General features: G+C 43.1%; 1 protein-coding gene across 1 annotated transcript in view; it reads left to right on the top strand.

Moving 5' to 3' along the window:
- Positions 1-238: 238 nt before the first annotated feature.
- Positions 239-22,072, top strand: part of BIN3 (bridging integrator 3) — a 48,436-nt gene continuing 26,602 nt past the window's right edge. The window contains exon 1 of the mRNA XM_054498202.2: positions 239-360. Within this exon, the coding sequence (XP_054354177.1) occupies positions 353-360 (8 nt within the window). The 5' untranslated portion in view covers positions 239-352. The remainder of the gene's footprint in view (positions 361-22,072) is intronic.

Below are 22,072 nucleotides of genomic sequence, written 5' to 3'. Positions count from 1 at the left end.
AAACCACTTGACAGAGGGGACAGCCCGGCTAAGGGCCCTGCGTGGTCAGGTGAAGAGATCTTTAGGAGTCAGTGTTGAAGGCAGAAAACGCCCCCAGAGGTCCCCCTCATCCCCCGTTGCAGCCTGTGTCTCTAAGCGCTTGACCAGAGCCAGAGGGTCGCCGGCAGGGGAAACTCCGCGGCGAGCACGCTGCAGCAGAAGGGTTAACGCGCCGGGTTCCGCCTCCCAACAGCCTCTTCCGGGCAGAGAGGCGGGCTCTACGTCACTTCCTGGAGACTGGTTGAATCCGGAAGTGATCCCAGAGGAACGAGTTGCGGCTGAGGACCCCGGCGGCAGACCCAGGTTCGGGACCATGAGCTGGTGAGTGAGGCCCAGGCGGCGGGAGCTGCTGGACCCGCGGACCCGCGAGGCCCCTGGCCCTGTGTCAGTGCCGCGTCCCGGCTCTCTCCGGTCCCGCGCGACCTCTCCGCCCCAGAGCAAGGCCCGACAGCCCCTGCCCTAGGGTCGTTCCCTCGGTGCTTTCCCGGAGTCGCAATCTCTCAGCAGGACTCCCGAGGAGAGTGGCGGATGATCCTCTTAGCCTGGGTCTCCGCGTCTGACCCCCTGTTTTGCCGGACTCGGGTCCTCCTAGCTCCTTGAAGTGAGGGACTTCCTTGTTCCCTCCTTTTTTAAACACCCATTGAGGTGGAGTCAGTGTCGTCTTTCTCTCCTGTGGGCATCTCTGCCCCGCGCCAATCCCTCCAGAGCCGTGGCCCTCGCTGTGGCAGCCTGGACCCAGTTCACTAATCAAAACCCACTCCCTTTTGGGTAACTATCCTCTTTGCACGACTTAGCAGGCTTCAAAAGACAAGGCAAACTTGCTTCTCTTTTTAAAGGGGCCAGAATTACACTCCGCACACACCCTCACCCTGTGGGATTGGACTGGTTTTAATCATTCCAGGGCTGTTACTCACTGCCTGCTTTCTAAATAGGCATGGTTAAGTTTAAACTTATGGGAACTATCATGCCATGAGAAAAGAAGCCAGGGAGTAGAGTGATAGAGTCACAAATTCCAGTTGCTGCAGAATGATGTGATACTTGGGTCGTAGTAGACACTTCATAATGGTGTATTTATTTTGTAAGACTCAATTTGCCCAAAAGGCAATCCCCATTTGTTGCTCTCGATTATTTATGTTCACAGGAGAGAATTGTGACTTGCCTGCCTTCCTGGGGCTTTCTTAGAGGTTAGAGGATACTCATATGCAGGACCTTACCTTACCATCAGGCCCAAGGACCTGTATAGCCACAACCCTGGACCTCAGGAGATTCAGCTATAGTGTGTGAATAAATTGAGCCCCAGAGATGTACAAGATTAATCAGCCCATTGACATAGGGAACATATTTGCCACTCTGTCCTCAGAGTCTAGTGTGTTTATTTATGCAAAGTGCATAATAACCAGTTATGAATGAATTAAGATAATAGAATATCCTTCAGGAAGGCTTTTGTAGCTTAATTTTGGCCATCAGTGGAGACTGCAAGCAGCTGATGTCAGTCAGTGTCAGGGATAGCTCTGTAATGTGAAATGCGAACCATCTGTCCCCTCCCCCACCTGTTTCTTAGACCGAGATTGATGGACAAATGTCAGACAATCACCGCAAGCACGGGAGGAAAGCCCGAAGCAGTGCCCTAATAAGCCCCAGCAGGAGCTGCTGCTTTTCCCTCCACCATTTGCTCCAGGAGGCCAATAACGGCTGGAGCCTTAAAAAGCTACCTTTCCTGTCTTGTTATAACCTAGTTAGTGGTGGGCAAAGCGGTAATTCTTCATTTCCCTTTCCCAGAGGAATTACGTCCTTTCAGTGTCATTCTGGGCTCCCCAGTCTTGGGATATAGATATCCTCTTGGCTGCTACGTCTTGAATCTTTGGAGTGTTCTTGCCTAATTTTTCAAAGTGAAAATGAGGCAGTACAGATGCTTTATATTGCCTAGATTGGCATTTACTGAACCAATCTTTGCTTCACAAGTTGGGAGAAGAGCACAGCAGAAACTAATAAAGGTAAATGATTCTCTGGTCTCTGGGTGGTCTGAAGCAGATTGTTTCCACCTGTCTCACAGAAAGTTTCCCTTCTGAAAAAAATAGCCCATTCCTTAAAGGTTAGCCTGTCAGGTTGGAGAGAATTGAAGTTGACAACTGTCTAACAAGAGCTGAGATTTTCATCTAGTAGCTTTAATTTACCAATACATGCACAATCTTGGTACCTCCTTGGACTGAGAGTCACAACCAGAAGGGTGGCTTTGTCCCTCAAAGCTGAGATTCCTTTCTCTTCCCCCTTAAAGGGCTTCTACGTCATCTCTTGCGTGGACCCTGACCCTCTCTCTCAAAGAGGGGAACAGCACCGGCGCCTGGGCACACAATCACACTCAGTTCCTAGCTCAATGGCTGGCAAGGATACTGGGGCTGGGTCCTTCTGATTCACTCCCTGAGTGGTTTTCCTGCCCCCAGAATGAATCCATCCATTCATGTGAGACTGGAATTCTTATTAGGGGAAGAGACCAGAGTGACGTAGAGCCGTCATGGGAGGCTGATGCCCAAGGTCAAGTTCACCAAGTACATGGGCTGTGCCAAGCCATCATTAAATAAGGCATATGGCCCATGGTCCCCAGAGGGTAACCATTGTTCTGGGCTAGGCTGAGCTTTCAAAATGTCACAGTGAGAAATGTCCAATATTGATGCCCTTTGCACACTGTGGACTTTGCATGAAGAGTGAGAGGCCTTTGTTCTCTGCTTCCTCTGTGCAGGCAACCCGCCCACCCCCTGTTTGTTTAGTGGGTACCTGCTGCCTTCCTGCACCATCTACCCATCCACTCCCCATAAACCCATCTGCCTTTCAGAAAAGTGATCCAGTGGTCTGTCCTACTAGGAAGAAGGCATTTGATATTCACATCTCAGACCACAGATTCACTTCTTGGCCTCAAGCCAAATGCTTCTCGCTCTCTTGCTCTCTTTTTCTCTCCACCCCACTTCCCCCCACCATTTGCCCCCCTCCCAACTTTCTCTCTCTCCTCTCCTCCCCACTCACCCCCTCCCTCCCTATTTCTGTCTCCCTCTTGTCTCCCTTTCCCCCTTCCTGTTTCTCTCTTCCCCGTCTTCCAGTGTATACTCAGGTGGCTTTATTATGGTATGGAGAGAGGATTAAGTAGAATTAAGAATAGTAACCTCAATCTAAGCTGGCTCCAGGAATTGTAGCCTCCTGTTGAACCATACACCTTGATGATGAAATCTCCCTATACCTAGGGGTCCAGTAGTTTGACAAAAAGGAAGGAAATTAGAGGCAGAGCAGATAAGTGTGAGTAGGAGTTAGAGTGCTGCGTTCAGGTTCTAGCTCAGCCACTCACAGTGTGGCCTGGTCAAGCATTGAACTGTTCTCTGTCTTGGTTTCTCCATGTGTAGCATGGAGCGGCCATTCCTGCTGACAGTTTGCCACCTGATCCTGCTGTGAAATGAGTGGAGTGATATTTTTCTGACTCTTCCGGGGTCTTCTACCTCTGTCTGCCCTTCACACTTTGGTGTTCCTCACATTTGATCCTTTTTGTTTCTTTCCTGTTTTCACCGTGTAGTTTCTTGCCATCATCTTCAGGATAGAGGCCCAACTCTGGGCCAGGGCTTCTGAGGCCCTCTGGGCCTGGCTGTCCCTCTTCATTCCATGTGTTCCATCCTCCAAGCTTCTGCTCTCTCATGCCCCTGTGCCTCTGGATAACTGTCCCTTCTGCCTGAAATGCTTCCCCTTCACTCACACCCTGTCCACTAGGCCAGCATCTCATCCTTCAAGAGTCAGGCCACGCTTCACCTTCTCTGAGGGTCTTCCCTGAATGGCCCCTCACACCCTGCCATGCTGCACTGGGTGCCGCTCTTCTGACCTTCATCAGCATCTGTACTCCGCTGGCTGGTTTACTTGTCTGAGTTCTTGAGTATGGGGACTATCTTGTGGTCATCGCTATTCCCTAGCACTGTTCCTGGCAGTCAGGAAGTGTTTATTAAATATATGAATGGGGCCTTTTTTCCCTTTTCCTGACTTGCCTCAGCTCAGGAAAAATGTTAAGATAAAAACGTGCAGAACCTACAAACCACTTCCTAAAATGAAGAGCCTCTGAAAGTACTATTGTTAAATTGACTGACACAAGTGGCTTCCAGGTCAGGCTGCCTGTGATTTCTCCTCCCCGCTCGTCTCTGATCCTCCACTCCAAACTGCTTTGCTGGGTTTCTTCTGTACTTCCATAGTGCTTCTCTTGTAGCACTTCTGCATCCTTCTAGGTATCACAGACATACACCTCCCTTCCACACCAACCCCATGAGAAAAGGAGCGACATAGAGCTTCTTCATCTTTTTGTACGCATAGTGGGTATCATGCACATAGTGGGTATCTAACAGGTAATTGTTAAATGAATGGAATATAAAGAAGGTAAACTTCTGGGTCAAACAAAACCATTATTCAGTTTTTTTCTCAGTGAAGTCCTTTCCCCTATGATTACCGTTGCTGTCTCACATGTGTAGAGTGCTTCTAACTTTTCAGATGGCTTTCCCGTGCTTTGTCTGACTTCATGCTTACATCTGCGCAAGCAGTGCAGTCTTATGATCCCCGTTGGTAACTTACTAGAATTCACTCAGCTAGTACCTGGAAGAACTAGAACTAAAATGTGTCTCCTGAGTATTCTGTCCCCATGATCAGGAATATTAGAAGAGTAGCAGACCATTGCTAAGCTGATTGGATCATGGAGTTTTGCTTTGCTAAGGTGTGTTGACACTAGCAGGTTGGTAGTGAATCACAGGGAGTTGACAGTCTTCACACACAAGTGATAGAGGAAGTCCTTGTGCCCTGCAGACCTCTAGTTGTTCTGTAACTGGCTCAGCTTCTTCCACCTATGGGGCCCCTGCCTAGGGCAGCCTCATCACTCATGTCCTGTATGACTTTGGACATACCAAACTTTTCTTCCTCTCTGGAGAGCATAGTAATGCCTTGAAGACAGGGGCCCTATAAAATGTCTGTGAGATTCTGTATGTGAGCTTGCTCTTATTTCAGGTGTTTAATGAAAGGAAAAGGATTTCTTCCAGATCTTGGAGCAGTCAGAAAGAGTCAAGTGTCTTGAGTCCCACAGCTACTTAGTCAGAGGTGTTATATGTATTATATACTCTTTAAGGAAATCTGTTGGGGTAATCTTTAGAGTCAGCTGTTAACTTATTAGAATTGTTTTCCCAAACTCATGATTTTGGTGGCAAATCCATCAAATAGGGCCCAGTATAGTGTGATGCACATACATGGTGCTCAACAAATATTTGTTGATTTAATGCTTGTTCAACATTTATAATGTGCAAAAGTCTGTGCTAAACGTTGAGGTACATTTAAAAGACTTGCATGAGTCGATCTCTGTCTTCAGCCAGTGTATGGAAAGTGCTAGGGATTCAAAAGGACAGCCGATCACTAAATGTCAGCGTGGCATCATCAAGAAAGACTTGAAGCAGGAGATATAATTTTAACTGAAGCTTGACTTAGCAAATATGTGCTGTTTCAGTGGGAGGGAGAAAAGGATCCAGGTTAGAAGCATGGCATGAAAAAGGTGTGTGGAGTCAGAATGCGTCAAGAGTGTTTGTGCGGACTGTCAGGAGGCCAGCTTGGGGGTGGTAAATAGTGGTTTGGGTACAGGCTGCATTGGGGAGAATTGGCATTCCACCTCAGGGCCACGTTATATAGTGCTTTCAGTGCCATGCTGAGGACTTCAAATTGAGCCTAGGCTTTTGGAAATTGAAGGCTTTTGAGCAGGGAAGTGGCATGGCCAAAGCAATGATTTAGTCAGATTATTTTGGCAGTAGCCTGCAGGATAACTCAGAAGAGAAAAAATGGAGCCAAGGATGCTAACTTGGACAATAGTTTTCTTTTTTTTAAAAAAAAAAAAAAACAAATGGGGGGGTCTCACTGTTGCCCAGGCTGGAGTGCGGTGGTGCAATTACAGCTCACCACAGTCTCAAACTCCTGGGTCCAAGCGATCCTTCTGCCTTAGCCTCCTGAGTGGCTGGGACTATAAGTGTTAGCCACCACACCTGGACTAGTTTCCACAATTTTTTGAACACAACTCACAGTTAGAAATACCTTTGATATCACAACTCACACACACACACACACTTATACTTGAAATAAAAGTTTCACACAGTATGTGTGCAATGCACTCTGATATTTTCTGTTATGTTCTTCTTCATGGTTTTTTTTTTTTTTTTTTTTTTGAGACAGGCTCTTGCCCTGTTACCCAGGCTGGAGTGCAGTGGTGCCATCTCAGCTCACTGCAACCTCCACTTCCCGGGTTGAAGTGATTCTCATGCCTCAGCCTCCCAGATAGCTGGGATTACAGGCATGCACCACCATTTTTTAGTAGAGACTGAGTTTCGCTATGTTAGCCAGGCTGGTTTCAAACTTCTGCATTCAAGTAATCCACCCGTTTTGGCCTCCCAAAGTGCTGGAATTACAAGCATGAGCCACCGCGGCCAGCCTTGTTTGTTTTTTTAAAGAATGACCCACCTCAGTTGACCTTTTTTTCTTTTTTTCTTCCTGAGGTGAGTGCATATGATTTTTTAATTTCATGACTGATTTTGATCTATGTATACAATGGAAGACTGTGTAGCAGTTTAAAGACCTTTGAGTGATAGATGTTCTGCAAAGACCTCAAGTTTGAAAACCACCTAAGAGTATCATTACAAATACAGACTATAAGCTAACACCTTTGACTCCAGCAACTGAAGATAGGGTTGCTTGTGTATTTGGTTGTTTCTCTGGGTCAATAAAAAACAACAGAAGGGGCAGCTGTAAAGAACACTGGCTGAGTTCTTTATAAGAAGTTATTCCATAGATTTGAAAACTGTAAATTGCTTTCCAGAAAAGAAAACCCAAGTGAACAAAAGCTCATATAAAGATGTTTGGTCCTGCTAGTAATCAGGAAAAACAGATTAAACCAACAATGAGATGCTGTTTCACAGCCATCAGACTGGCAGAAATTTTAAAGCCTGACAATGCCAAGTATCTGAGGGTGAGGAACAGTAGGAACTCACATACACTGCAGGAGGGGGTGTATATTAGAGATTTTGCAGTTGGAATAGTAGCTGTCCCCTACCCTAGAGAAACTCCCGTACCTCCATGCAGCAGGGGACACATGTGGGAGTGTGAGGGGCATCGTCATGTGCAGCTGCCCAGCCTCTGGAGAATGGGGAAATAAATTGTGATGTCTTTACATGATGATATATTATGGGCTGGGCGTGTTGGCTCATGCCCGTAATCCCAGCGCTTTGGGAGGCAGAGGCGGGCAGATCAGTTGAGTTCAGGAGTTCGAGACCAGCCTCACCAACATGGTGAAACCCCGTCTCTACTAAAAAATAGAAAAATTAGCTGGGCATGGTGGTGCATACCTGTAATCCCAGCTACTCAAGAGGCTGAGGCAGGAGAATCGTTTGAACCTGGGAGGTGGAGATTGCAGTGAGCTGAGATCATGCCACTGTACTCCAGCCTGGGCAACAAAGTGAGACTTTGTCTCAAAAAAATATATATATATGTAGTAGTTAAAATGGGTAAAATAGAGCTGTATGTACCAGTGTGGGCACATCTCAAGAATGTAATGCTGAATGTAAAAAGCTAGCTTCAGAATGATACATTCAAATAAGTAAGAATGATACACTCAACATTGTAGGCCAAGCACGGTGGCTGACACCTGTAATCCCAACACTTTGGGAGGACAAGGCAAGCAGATCACTTGAGGTCAGGAGTTCGAGACCAGCCTGGCCAACATGGTGAAACCCCATCTCTACTAAAAATACAAAGATTAGCCAGGCGTAGTGGTGCACGCCTGTAATCCCAGCTACTAGGGAGGCTGAGGCAGGAGAATCACTTGAGTCCAGGAGGCGGAGGTTGCAGTGAGCCAAGATCACGCCACTGCACTCCAGCCTGGGTGATAGAGCGAGACTCCATTTCAAAAAAAAAAAAAGAATGATACATTCAACATTGTACTGTTCATATAAACATTAGACCTGTAAGGCAATACTATATTTTGCATATGGACTTAAACTTATACAGTAAAAGTATGGGAATAGTACTAAATTTAGAATAGTGGTTACTCTAGGATAACAAGGAAGGAGAGAAGGAAATGGAATCTCAGGGGCCGGTCCAGGTGGCTCACACCTATAATCCCAGCACTTTGGGAGGCCAAGGCAGGAGGATCGCTTGAGTCCAGGAGTTGGAGACTAACCTGGGCAGCGTAGTGAGACTGTCTCTACAAAAAAAATTAAAAATTAGCCAGGGGAAGTGGTGCAAGCCTGTAGTCCCAGCACTCAGCAAGCTGAGGCAGGTGGATATCTGGAGCCCAAGGATTCAAGGTTGCAGCAAGCTATGATCACACCACTGCACCTCAGACTGGATACAAAGGGAGACCCTGTCTCAAAAAAACTAAGTTAAAAAAAAAAAGAAAGAAATACAATCTCAGGGTGTGATACTCAGGGAGCTTCAACAGTATCTGTACTGTTTTGTTGCTTAAATAATAATATCTAAAGCAAGCATGGCTTCGTTGGAATTTGACAAAGCCAGGTGGTGGATACATGAGTATTTATTATATATTCCCTGCATTTTTTGTGTATTTACAATATTTCGTATTTTTTTAATTTTTAAATCATTGCTGGGGCAGACCTCACTTTCCACAGCAAGAGAATGTTTGCCCGCGCCCCCCGCCCCTGCCCCACAGGGTGGGGACGATGTAGGGAGGGGGCCTAGAAGTCAGTTTCCATCCAGCCGTCTTCCTTCTACCTCTTGCTTTCTAGGGGCCAAACTTTCAGCAGAGAAGAGGAAAAAGGTAGTGTGAGAGCTCTTTATAATTGCTGATTGGTAAGAGACAGAAGCAAAGGTGAGATTAAAGATGGTACCTCAGAAGCTAAACAGCCGGTCTGGTGCTCTCAGAGTCTAAGCCACTGTCAGCCCATCGGAATGGAGATGAGGCCAGTGGAGGTTCTCTTTCCTTGTGGAGTCTGCAGGACAAGCCTTTCACCTCCAAATGCAAACCCATTTTCTACCCCTTCTTATCTTACAGATTAGAATGAGAATAGGTGATTACTTGTCTGTCAGATCTTAGGATCTTCTTAAGGTGCTGCAAAGAAAATCCAAACTGCCTCCTTGAGTTGCGTGCCTTTCTCTCTTAGGTGCTCTATCACCTCCACACTTTTGTCAAAATCCTTTCACTATTTGGGGGGAAGTCGCCACTCAAGTTTAGGCAAACTTATCACTTGGGCCTGGTGGTGGTGCATCACGGTATGGGACAGCTGTTTGCCCCCAAAACAAAAAAATAATTTCAGGTTTCCTAACCATTCTTTAGGGGTGAGTATACTTATCTCTGTAACTTCTTACAAGTCACCCCTTCTGGACCTGGTTGGTCGTCATCATCAAAATACCACTACTACCTTCGCAAAAAAACAGACTGCTTACTGTGTGTCAAGATCTGTTTTAAGCATTAAACTCGTTTAACCTTCATAGCAACCCTAGAAGATGAGTAAATTATTTTCTGTCCTATTTTATAGATAAAGAGACAGAGACACAGGAAGGTGAGGTCACTTGCCCAGAGTCTCACAGCTGGTAATAGGCAGAGTGAGGTTTTGAACCCCAGCTGTCTGGCTCCAGGGTCCATCCCCTGATCTAGTGCGCTGTTTCTCCTGTGAAGTGCAGGAGTGGACACTTGAAATAAACTGATGTATCAGCAGTGCCTGTGCAGAGTCTGGCAATAGTAGATGCTCAATAAATGGTTGCTTTGATGAGATGATCGCCCAGCTCTCGTGTGACTTAATGTTGTGTGCTTCATTCTGTCTTTACTTTTCAGAGGTCAGCCTGTGGAGCGGTGGGGAAGGAGGGATCACAGCTGAGCTGGAAGATTGTTCTGGTCCAAGTCACAAACCGCCAAGTCACAGTCATCGCTTTTATTTTTAAACACACACATACCTCCTCGGACTGATGGCGGGTGGGGGTCAAGTTCTGTGTGTTCTGGTTTTGGATCAAGCTAATTTAGAGAAAGGACTGAGGTGGGGCTGGAGGCTGTGGTCATAGGCACTGGAAAGGACTGATTTCCAGCTCAGTTCATGTCCCTCTCTCCTGGGGTCTCCGCCTTGCTCGGGCTGAACTTTCCTTGGCCTTTGGCATTGTGGCCAGCTGGCCCGACAGACAGAGAGGATGGCATCCAACCAGCAGCTGTTGTGCCGGACCTAGATGGCTCTTGATAAGCCCTGCCCCGGCTCTGGCCCTCTTGTTTCTCTCCCACCATTAAGGTGGTGGCCTTGTGGGGCCTCAGGCCAGAGCAGGCAGCAAGCCAAGGATAGAGTAACAGAAGGCCCGGGGGGAGGGGCTTGTTCTTCCAGCCTGCTGGAGCTGCTGCCTCTCGCCCACCTTCCTGCTCTTGCCGAGACAGTGACTCAGGCCCAGACCACTCCCCGGGGAGCCAGGATTTCAGCCACTATCAACCACCACCGCCTACTCTTTGCTCAGCCCTCCCTCCATTCTCACCTCCCTTACCTCCCTCGCCCCCAAAACTGTGGGTCTCTTGCCCAGCTAGAGATAGCAGAAAGATACAGGGTGGGGCAGACTGAATCACTCCAGGGTTCTTTCCACCCCCAAGCCAGGCCTAGGCTTATTCACGTTTAGTAGGATTCTGGAGGCCAAGCAAAGACCCAGGAAGCAGGTTTAGGGTTCAGCCTCTTTCCACTCTTTGTCGTGAAGTGGGACTCTCCAAAGACAGCAGGGACAAGAGCTCTGCTGGGGTGACCAGGGGATCCCCACCCAACTGCCATCTGGGCCTGCCTTTTATCTCTGCCTCTGCAGAGGGGGTGAGGAAACAAAAGATGGAGAAACCTAGCAAATTGAAAATGCAAAAGAGCTGTTTTTGTAAATAGACATTACACAAGAGCAGGGGCTTTTTTGGAAAGGTTTTACTGAGACAGACAGAATTAGCCAACTGGCATCATGCTGCTAATAGAGATATTTACTGTTTGAAAAAGTATATTTGTAGCTTTGGAGAACATCCTGTTGACTTTTTCTTTATTATGAAAGAAAATAGAATCTTTCCCCCCTTTGCCCTCCATACACACAGAACTTTTTTTCTTTTTTGAGGTGGGGCAGTTGGGGGTTGGAGAAGAGGAGGGTTGAAAGAAATGTTTTCTCCGTTTTGTTGCTGAGACTAAAATATCTCTTCTTCTGCCCTCTGGTGCTCATATTTATGGAATGGGAAGCAGAACCAAGCTAGGTCTCCTGCTCCAGAGGCAGAGAGCTCAGAACCCTCTTAATTTCTTCCAGAACTCAGAGACGCTCTGGGGAGTAAGCCCTGTCTTCACTCTGGCTCTCTGCCCACGCCCCTGATTCCAAGGGGAGCACTGAGGCAAGTGTGAGGAGGAGGGAGGAGAGTCCCGAAGCCCAGTTGGGCCTCCTGCCCTGGAGCACTGCCAACCCTGGGCTGCTGTGACCTGGCAGTACCAAGGCTGCTGCTCTCAGGCTGTGACACTGTCCCTCTTGCCCCATGCCCTCCAAAGCAGCTGCTTCTCCTAAGGAAGTCCCCTGTGCCTGCAGTGGGAGAGCCACGGGGATGAAATGGGGACTCAAGGGGAGAAGAGGCACAAGAGCCTGCTGAAGTGCAGTTGTGTTGCCTTTACTCTCACTCTCCCTTCCTTGCCACCTTTCACCACTTCCTGCAGGAATGCTCCGTTTCAGCGCAGGGAGAATCTGATCCTTCCATCAGGGCATCTGCCCAGTTTTTTGCCCACTTCTCTGGCAGAGTGGGTTCACTTCTGCCATTTGGCAGCCTGGGAATAAACCCAGCAGCCTCTTCTCCTTTCATATATCCTCTTAGGCTCTGTAAAGTATTTTCTCTTGACCCATCATACTCCAATAACTTTGTCAGGCTTTGCTTTCAAGGCCAAGGGCCTACTCCATTTTCTTGGTCTCCACTGAATGTACTGTTGCTGGACCCCAGTGCTGGTGGGTATTCTTTTTAGGTTTTTGGGGTTTTTTGTTTGTGTTTTGTTTTGTTTTGTTTTTTGGTTACATAAGGATTGGGAGCCCAAAGACAATGATACTACCTTTCTTTGTTCTTTATGTAGCATTACCTAAGAGTAGCTTTCTTCAGGAACCTTAAATCAGAGCATGTTATTTTACAGGCCCCTCGGGTAATGCGCTTACTTTAGTCATTCATTTAATTATTCATCCGGTGCTTACTGTGTGCACAGACCTAGACTATAAGCTGCATGAGATCATAGAAGGAATCTGCCTCGTTCATCCTGATATCCCTAGAACCTAGCATAGTATTTGGAACAAAGGTGGCCCTTAACAGATGTTTCCTCGTTCAGTGAAAAGTTGAAAATAGCACTGTGCTTAGTACAGTACTTAACAGGGGTTGCCAAGAAGCATGACATTCAGTCCTTGACCTTGAGGTGCTATGTGTCATAATCAGAAAGCAGGACATTCGCACATCAGAGTTAATTAGCCTGTACTCTTTACCAAGCAGAGTTTACTTAAGTAATGAAAGGATGGCTCAATATTAGGAAATATGTTTACACAGTTCAACACAATAATAGGTCATAGGAGAACAAACTGGTCATCTAAATGCATGGCGAAAGGCATTGGTGGAATTCAAAAACTAAGTATTTGTACCTTTTAGTGAACTAGGAACAGAAAGATATTTTCTTACTGTTAGGAGCATTCCTGGCTGAAATCAAGAATAGCTGCTTTCATATTTGATAGTGAGGGATCAGATGTAAAGCATTCTTACCAAAGTCGGAAACATTTTCTATAACTTCAAGCTAATGCAATAAGGCAATAAATAGGTATAAATGTTGGGGAAAAAGATGAATTTTATCATATTTTCATACCCTAAGACTGTCTACCTGGAAAGCCTAATTAGTTATTTTTCTTCTTTTCCAATTGAATTTCTTAGGCTATATAAATTAAGTATGTAGGTATGGTGACTGGTTTCAGAGTAAATGTGCCAGGAAGATAAAATGAAAAAGAGAATCCCATTTACAGTATAACCAAAAATATAAAATTCCATGGAATGAACCTAAGACATGTATAGAGCTAAAACTTCACATGTGTTATTTTGGGATCTTAATATTTAATGAAATAAATGTAGAGGAGATGGATATAAAAAAAAAAAAACCCTTAAGACCAAGGGAGATAAAAAGGCTTGAATGAATGAAAAGAAATATGGCTCTGAATGAGCAAACCAAAAATAGGATCTTCAAAAGTTAATCTGTAAATATATTGCACTTCGGGTAATATCCTTATCAGGGGTTTTTAGGTGTGGGGGTGAGAGCACACAGCTAGTGAAATTTATCTTGATTAATTAAAACAGCCAAGAAATTACCTGGAAAAAAAATTTTTAATAAGATTTGCTTTGCTAAGTATCAGGAACTTTTATACATCTAAATAAATCTGTGTTATTGGCAAAAGAGTAGATTACTCTGTGGTATGGAATAGTAGATGCATTTAATGCTGATAAAATAATTTTTCAAAGATGGAATTTTTTAAAACTATGTTAAAACACCTAACTAGTCATATGCTCAAACTCTAAATGCAGCAAAGATTTAAATATAAAAAATAAACCACTAAAATTCATGTGGAAATGCAAGGGACACACAATAGTCAAAATGATCTTGACAAAGAACAAAGCTGGAGAACTCACACTCCCCAGTCTTAATACTGCAAAGCTACAGTAATGAAGGTTGTGTGGTGCTGTCATCAAGATAGACATGTAGATGAATGGAATAGAATTGAGAGTCTAGAAATAAACCCTTACATATATGGACAATTGATTTGTAACAAAGATGCCAGAACAGTTCAGTGGAAAAAGAATAATCTTCAACAAACAGTGCTGGGACAAATGGATAGCCACTTGCCAAGGAATGAAGTTGGACCCCTACCTCACACCATATTTAAAAATTAACTCAAAATGGATCAATGACCTAAATGTAAGAGCTAAACTATAAAACTCTTAGAAGAAAAGACAAGAGTAAATCTTCATGACCTTGGATTTGTCAAAGGATTCTTACGTATGACACCAAAAGCATGAACGACAAAAGAAAAAACAGATAAATTGGACTTCATCAAAATTTAAAACTTTCTGCTTCAAAGGACACCATTAAGAAAGTGGAAACCCAGCCCATGGATGAGAGAAAATATTTCTGATTATGGGCTAATACCTAGAATATACAAAGAACTCTTACAACTCAACAACAATAATAATAAAACAGTTTTAGAATGAGCAAAGGATTTGAATAGATGTTTCTCCAAAGATATACAAATGAACACATGCAAAGATGCTTAACATCATTAGTCATTAGAGAAATACACATCAGAAATACTACCTCATACTCACTAGGATGGCTAAAATGAAAAAGACAGTGTTGGCAAGGATGTGGAGAAGTTGGAACCCTTATATACCACTGGTGGGAATGTAAAATGATACAATTACTTTGGAAAACAAGTCTGGCACATCCTCAAAAGGTTAAACATAGAGTGACCATATGACCCAGCAGTTTTGCTCCTAGATATATGCCCAAGAGAAATAACATATCCACACAAAATCTTGAACATAAGTGTTTGTCACAGCATTCATTAATACCCAAAAAGGGAAAACAACCCAATTGTCCATCAGATGATAAGTGGATAAACAAAATGTAAATCCATCCACTGAACTAGTATTCAATGATTAAAAAAAGGATGAAGTACTGATACATGCTATGACATGGATGACCTTCAAAAACATTTTGCTAAGTGAAGGAGGCTGACACAAAAGGCCACATACAAATATAATTCTACTTCTGTGCAATGTCCAGAAAAGGCACATCCATAGAGAAAGCAGAGTAATGGTTGCCAGGGCTGGGAGAGGGGAGTTGCTTGCTAATAGATGTGGGGTTTCTTTTTGGTGTGATAAAAATGTTCTGAAATTAGATAGCAGTGATTTTTGCACAATTCTGGGCATATACTAAAAACCCCAAATTGTACACTTTAAAAGGGTGAATGTTATGGTATGTTATTTAAAAATAAACCAGATTCTGAGTAAAGACGACAGATTGAATACATACATCTAATTTATCTCCCTCACAAATCCTACAAAAAGCACAGTAAAGCAATTTTGTTAAGGCATAAATCCATAGTTCAGGGAGAATAGAAGAGACATCAACAACAAAATTCGGGAATTAGAGTGCAGTTACATGAGGTAACTGACTTAGTTGCAAGAAAGTCAAGTCCCAAACTGGCATTTGAGAAAACCAAGAGCCATCCCACCTTACATCACAGAATTCTCAAAGGTTTGGGAGTTGGTACTAAGTACCTCTAGAAGTTGGGTGAAGCCAAGGGCTGAGATCAGGGTGATTGGTTGAAAACTATGAATAGTTTAGAGCCCTAACATCTCCCTAACTGCTTATCACTGGGAGACTGTCCCCACCCCACCCTAGCAGAAGAATGAAGAGTCCTCCACTCCAACCCCACCTCCAAAGAATTCTGTACCAGGGGACACAAAGGTGGATTTAAGGTATGAAACTTATAAAGCTTAAACCTCAGGGTCCCAACTTAAATGGACCTTTTCCAAGACCCTGGAAGGAACCCTAGGCATGCCTATGTTGTGGTAAACTGAAACATAAAGTATTTATATTGCAATGAGTTAGGAAGACCTCTGTCTTCTTTCCTGCTTTTACTTCTTCATACTACCCATCATGTCAGGCAATCCTGGGGTAGCCCAGGCTTTTTTGGGGGGATGGAACTAGGGAAGGGTGAATTGGGAGTATACTGTTTTAACTGTACTTTGTAAAGACATCTTTGGAAAATGTTAATAAAACAAGAAATCACAGACTCCTGAGTTGGAAATGTGTAAAGGTTACCTTTTGTGGTCAATTTTAAATTTACTTAACAACTAGAGAGAAAATTGGATTTAAAAATAATGGAACACAAAAATGATAAGGTGAGTGCTTAAATATATAGAAATCATTCTGAAATCAAGCAAAGCATAACAAAACATTTTCCAGTTGTACCAAAAGTGAGTAATCCATTAAGAGAATGAGATCCATTTTAAATAGAAGTGATTGTTAGAAAACTCAGTTAACGAAGAGGAGGAGCAAATCAGAAGAACACATTGATAAAACATTTAAATTTCTGGCGGATTTAACATGAAAGGCATAACGAAGATAAAATTCAAAATATGCCCTCCTACAAAGACAGACATTAATGACAAACTGGTCACTGTCATTAATTCAAAGAACGTTTAAGATTAGTCACTGTACAAGAAACCTTGAAATGTGCCCTGACATCTTAGTTTATTTGCAGCGGAAACATGAGATTTTTCTAAATTTTACAACAATCCTGAAATTTAGGTGTTACCAGTAAGCTGAAAAAGGCTTTTCTAAACCATCAGTAGTAGAAAAATTTCAAACAACCATACCAGAGGAAAGAGGGAATTATCTTTTTTACTCTAAGAAAATGATGCTACCAACTCTGTGTCACATGAAGAGGCAACCAAACACTAAGCAGCCCAAAAATGTAGGGAGACAAAGATAGAGGTGTGTTAGGCAAATGATTCGTAAAAATACTAGATTATTTTGTGATGTTTGTGTCATTTATTAGCTTTTAAAACTTGGCGTTTGTTATGCTTTTTTCTCTGCCTAAATATTCACTTTCGTGCCTATTTGTATATTTGTAATTTTCTTTAAATGAAGCATACAAAATTGTATAAACTTCAAACCCGCCTCTGAGAGGGCAGCCAGCACAGCTGAGGGTGGGACTGCCCTAGTGAAGTCAGGAGGATGAAGTGAACACATGCCCTCAGAGTGCCAAGGCACACCCCTTCCCCTTCCCACCACACATGCACACATGTGCACACATACATGCACACGCAGGCTCTTCCATTGCCAAGTTCCCAGAATGGCAGGAGGTTGGAAGAATCTTCTCTAAGGAATTTTACCTGCCCAAGAGAAGAGACTAGAAAGATAGTGACATCAGGGAGTTCCCCACAAAACTGTTCAGCCAGTTTGCAGATTGCCCTACCCAGTAGATAAACATGGTTCGTGTGCTCAGAGCTTCTTGTCAGCTCTTTTTGTCTCCCAGTCATATATGAGAGTAGGCAACCAAGAATTACCGCACATCCAAGGAAAGCACTTAGTATGGAAAATAAAGACTAAACAAAAAGAAAAGCAACTTGGAGGAAAACTGAAACTATAAAAGGAAGAAGAAACTTTTTAATTAAAGCTGTTGTTAAGATCCTCGGAGAGATAAGGCATCCATGAAATAAAAATAAGATGCCATTTTAAAAGGACATCCTGAAAATTTAAAAGAGCTCTTAGAAATTAAAAAAACTGATAGCAGAAATGAAAAAAAAAAAAACCTTCCTAGAAGCATTAGAAGATAAAATTGAGAAACAGAAATTAGAGGACCAGCCAAGGAGGGTCAGCGTCGAAATTGTGAGTTTCAGAAGTAAGAAACAGAAAACAGAAGAAATCAACAACAAAATTTTTAAATCTCAGAACTGAAGATTATAAATTGCCAAATTGAAACAGTCCTATGAGCACCCACCACAGTGGATGAAAATAGACCCACATTGTTGTAAAATTATACAACACTGTGACAAACATACATTCCTATAAGATTGTGTAAGAAAATAAAAAACAGGTTATATACAAAAGATGGGAATCATAGTGGCTTCAGACTTTCCCACAGCAGCAGTACTGGGAAGTTAGAAGACAGGGGAGCAATGCCTTTGAAATTCTGACAGAAATTATGTCCAGCCTTTAATTCTATGCCCAAACTAGCCTGCAGGTAGAAGAAAAAGGTTTTAGGTTGTGCACAGTCTCAAAAATGACCTCCCACATATTTTGTTCCCACCAAAATAAGGGGTAAACGAAGAAAGAGGAGGATCAGGGAAAAATCATGAAAGAGAAGTCAAAGGAATCCCAGAAAGACTGGTGAAGGGAGAGCTGGGGCTGAGAGCCTCACGGCTGGGGAGCAGGCAGCCAGTCCAGGTTGGAATGAGGCAGCAGTTGCCGGGCAGACTGTCCGGAAGATGCAAAGGAGAGAACACCTGATACGATAAATGTGTTGAAACCAGAGTTAGACCACAGATTGAATTGGGGATAAGTACGTAGACAATTAAGCAAATGAAAGAAAAGTGACAATTATCAATTTTAGGGAAAGTTAAAGTGTGCATGTTATTTATGTATTACTGCTGCGTGACACATTATCCCACAACTTAGTGGCTGGAAACAACAATAAATAGTTTCTGTTGGTCAGGAATTTGGGAGTGGCGTAGCTGGAGCTTTGACTTGGAAACTTTCATGAGTTTGTGACTCAGTACATTGGCTGCAACTGCCGTGCCCTAAAGCTTTGACTGAGGCTGAACAATCTGCTGGCTCTCAAGGGCAGGATGGAAGAAAAATCACAATATCCTCCTAATAGTTTACTTAATATTAAGCTAACCAAGTTATTATACTGTAACTATATTGAGAAGAAGAGCTGCAAGTGTGGCTTCATGAAATAGGGATGGGTACCCAAAAATATTTTGTTTGTTTAATTTTAAATCTTCATCTTCCAAAGTAAAAAGTCAATAGCTAAAGTAGATTTTTAGTGCCTTAAAACCTAACGATCTAGAGGTAGCAGTATAAGCATTTATCTTTAGATGTGCAAAGGTAAATACTAAAAGCTCAGTTAAGTTGAAAGTGGTTGTTTCTGGCAAATGAGATTAGGGAGTCCTGGGAACTAACGTTTTACTTAAGAAATCTTGTTGCCTTATTAGACTATGCACACTATAACTTTGATACTAATAATAGAATTTAGATTAACAAAAGGAAGCCATAAAAGTAATAAAGTAAATATAGGTAAATAGTTGCAAATTGATGGAGTGGAGGAAGCAGGTCATCCTCAGTTTGATACCAAAAGAAGAACTCACAAAAGGCAGATTTAGTAGATTTGATTTCACACTAATCAAAAGCTTCTGTACATTAAACACAAGCATGTACAAAAGTGAAAGGCAAACACTAATCCAAGAAAAAAATCCTGATATACAAACAAAGTGTGGTTAGTAAAATGTAAACTGTTTCAATCTTTTCAAAAATGTTAAATGTTTCAATCTGTCTCTAGGGCAGTTTGTCAAAATGTATCAAAGCCTTGAACACAGTATACAGAATTGATCCTGCATGACTCTTGGTGCACACCAAGATTTAGCTATTAGAGTTTTTGTTCATAATAGGAGAAAAATTTGAAACAGTTGAAATGACCAGCAGTAAGTGATGAGGTTACAGAAATAAAACGAGTGGTACATTTCCATTATATACCAGAGCCACTCATTTTACTTTGTAGCTCTTAAAAATCAGGAGAGTGAAAATGATATATTCTCATATAAAACCATTCATGATATTTCTTTTACTTTTTGGTTTAAAAGTTATATAAATATTTACATATACACATGCACACACACATATGTACACACTGTGATTCGGGATAGTACTGTTAATTTTTTCCTTTGGATGTGTGTGTGTGTGTGTTTTGTCCTTTGCGTTTTCCTATTTCTTCCAGGTTTTTAACATTGATCAGGTGCTATTTTTGTAGTCAAGAAAAAAACAAGGGTTTTTTTTTTTTTTTTCGGTTTATTTGAAAAAAAAAATGTGGAAAGTGCAAAGAAGAAAACAGTAATCATATTCTCACCACCCAGAATTAGCCACTACCAACATTTGGCATATTTGCTTCAGTTTTTCTTTCTGTAAATTTAAAAAATACAAATAACAACACTAAAACATTAACCTTGGCCGTCTTTTAGATGTGAAATCATGGCTGGGTTTTTTTTCCAAAACTCTTCTTTTCCTCCCTTATACTCCCCCCACCCACCCCATCCCCTTTTATTTCTCAAGTTTTCTGCAATGAGCATGTTTTTTTATAATAATTGTTTTAAAGTTACTGTTTCTCATGTGAATACTTTACTTTTTAAGGAGATAAACTGTAATTAACTGTAAAGGGTAGAATTTTTTAAATGCCAAATAAGTCTTTGACATTTAGAAGAAGGTGAGAAGTTTTCCTGGGAGCAGAGAAAGCATTCCCTATAGGTGGGGTAGCCATTTGTCCTGGTTGCCCTGGACAGTCCAAGTTGTCCTGATGACGTGTACTCCAAAATGTCCCAGTTTGGGACAGGAAATTATAAGGAGTCTAGATTTGGGGGATTAATGAACAGCCACTTGGCTGAATCATGGCAGTTGTACTGAGTGAATAGGAAAAGTAAGGTTGAGACCATATTACAGAAGCACATTGAATACTAATGTAAGTTCCTCCACTGATTCTAGGGCTGGGGCAGGAAATGTACATGATGCACTTGGTACATGTTGTAGTGCCGGAAAGTAAGGAAATACACACACACACATACATACATACATATGTTGATGTGGATATGTCAAAGGGACACAGAGGCCAACTGAAAGAGCTGCCAGTGGCGAAAGCTGGAACAGTTTGAGCATCAAAATAATATATTGGATTATAACCCAAAATATAAGATAAATATCTATGAGTCCATACTGATATTGAATGGTTGAATAAATAAGAAATAGGACTCTGCATGATGGCTTCCTCCCAAGGAGTGCAGTAGGGAAAGGGAGAAGGGAGAGTAACTTCACAGTAGGAAGCTGAGAAAGATGACCTCAGCCTGGTGATCAAGGTTCACATCAGCAGGGTAAGGCATGTTGACCTTGTGGACCCTGGGTATGATGTGGTGAGGATGGCTCTTCTGCTCTGTGATCTTCTACCCCAAAAGCCATAACTCCAGTCTAGTCAGGAGAAAAGCATCAGACAAATCCAAATTGGCGTTCTATAAAATGCCTGACCAGCACTTCTTTAAACTGGCATGGTCATCAAAAGCAGGGAGAGATTTAGGAACTGTCACAGCCAAGCGGAGCCTTGGAGCACATAGCGACTGAAGGTGACATGGTGACCTGGGTGGGAAGCTGGAACTGAGAAAGGACATGGGGAAAACTGAGGAGGTCTGAAGAAAGGATAGTCTTGACTCTGTCATCACTGTTGGTTCATTGATTGTGACCAATGTACCACACCAGTATCAGATGTTAATAAAAGGGGAAACTGAGGGTGGGCAACATAGGAATTACATACTTCCTTCACAATTTTTCTTTTCTTTCTTTTTTTTCCCCCCCCCTTTGTGAGGCGGAGTCTCGCTCTGTCGCCCAGGCTGGAGTGCAGTGGCATGATCTCGGCTCACTGCAAGCTCCGCCTCCCGGGTTCACGCATTTCTGCTGCCTCAGCCTCCTGGGTAGCTGGGACTACAGGCACCCGCCACCGCGCCCAGCAAATTTTTTTTGTATTTTTTAGTAGAGACAGGGATTCACCACATTAGCCAGGATGGTCTCCATCTCCTGACTTCATGATCCACCCGCCTCAGCCTCCCAAAGTGCTGGGATTACAGGTGTGAGCCACCGTGCCCGGCCTCACAGTTTTTCTTTAAAACTTTTGAAATGTGAAGGATTTTTTAAAAGTGTTCTAATAGGGCTTTTGAGCAGGTGAGTTGAAAAATAATCAGAACAGTATGATAGGTCTCTGTGATCGTCAGTAACTGTGGTGAAAATACAAGGAGAGACCTGTTCCGTCTGCTTGGTGTACATAACCTCTTATTGTGCCAGAGCACCCAGTTCAGCATGAACGTCCTCCCATTCACTTCCAGACCTTTAAGAACAATGAGCCCCTTGGAATTCCATAGGACTTTAAGACTAGGTATTTTCATCACATACTTATCACAAATTCATGTGAAAAGAGTATTGAACTGTGGGTAGCAGAGAGAAAACTGGGCTGGACACCAGGGGTCCTGGTTGCTTCTTCCTGGTTCTCTTGTGAGCCAGCAGAGTGACCCTGGGCTTGTCACTGAACCTCTCTGGATCTGCTTCCTCATCGACAAAAGGAGAGGGTTGAACTGGGGGAAAAATTTCTATGGTAACTTACAATTCTAAAAATACCGTGATACTAAATTAAGGTTTAGAGGGAGGCTGTAGCACCACAAATAATGGAATCT

The sequence above is a fragment of the Pongo pygmaeus genome, chromosome 7 (genome assembly GCF_028885625.2).
Source record: "Pongo pygmaeus isolate AG05252 chromosome 7, NHGRI_mPonPyg2-v2.0_pri, whole genome shotgun sequence".
In the NCBI taxonomy this organism is placed as follows: Eukaryota; Metazoa; Chordata; class Mammalia; order Primates; family Hominidae; genus Pongo; species Pongo pygmaeus.
Note: the sequence above shows the minus strand (reverse complement) of the source record. Positions and strands in the feature narration are given on the sequence as shown.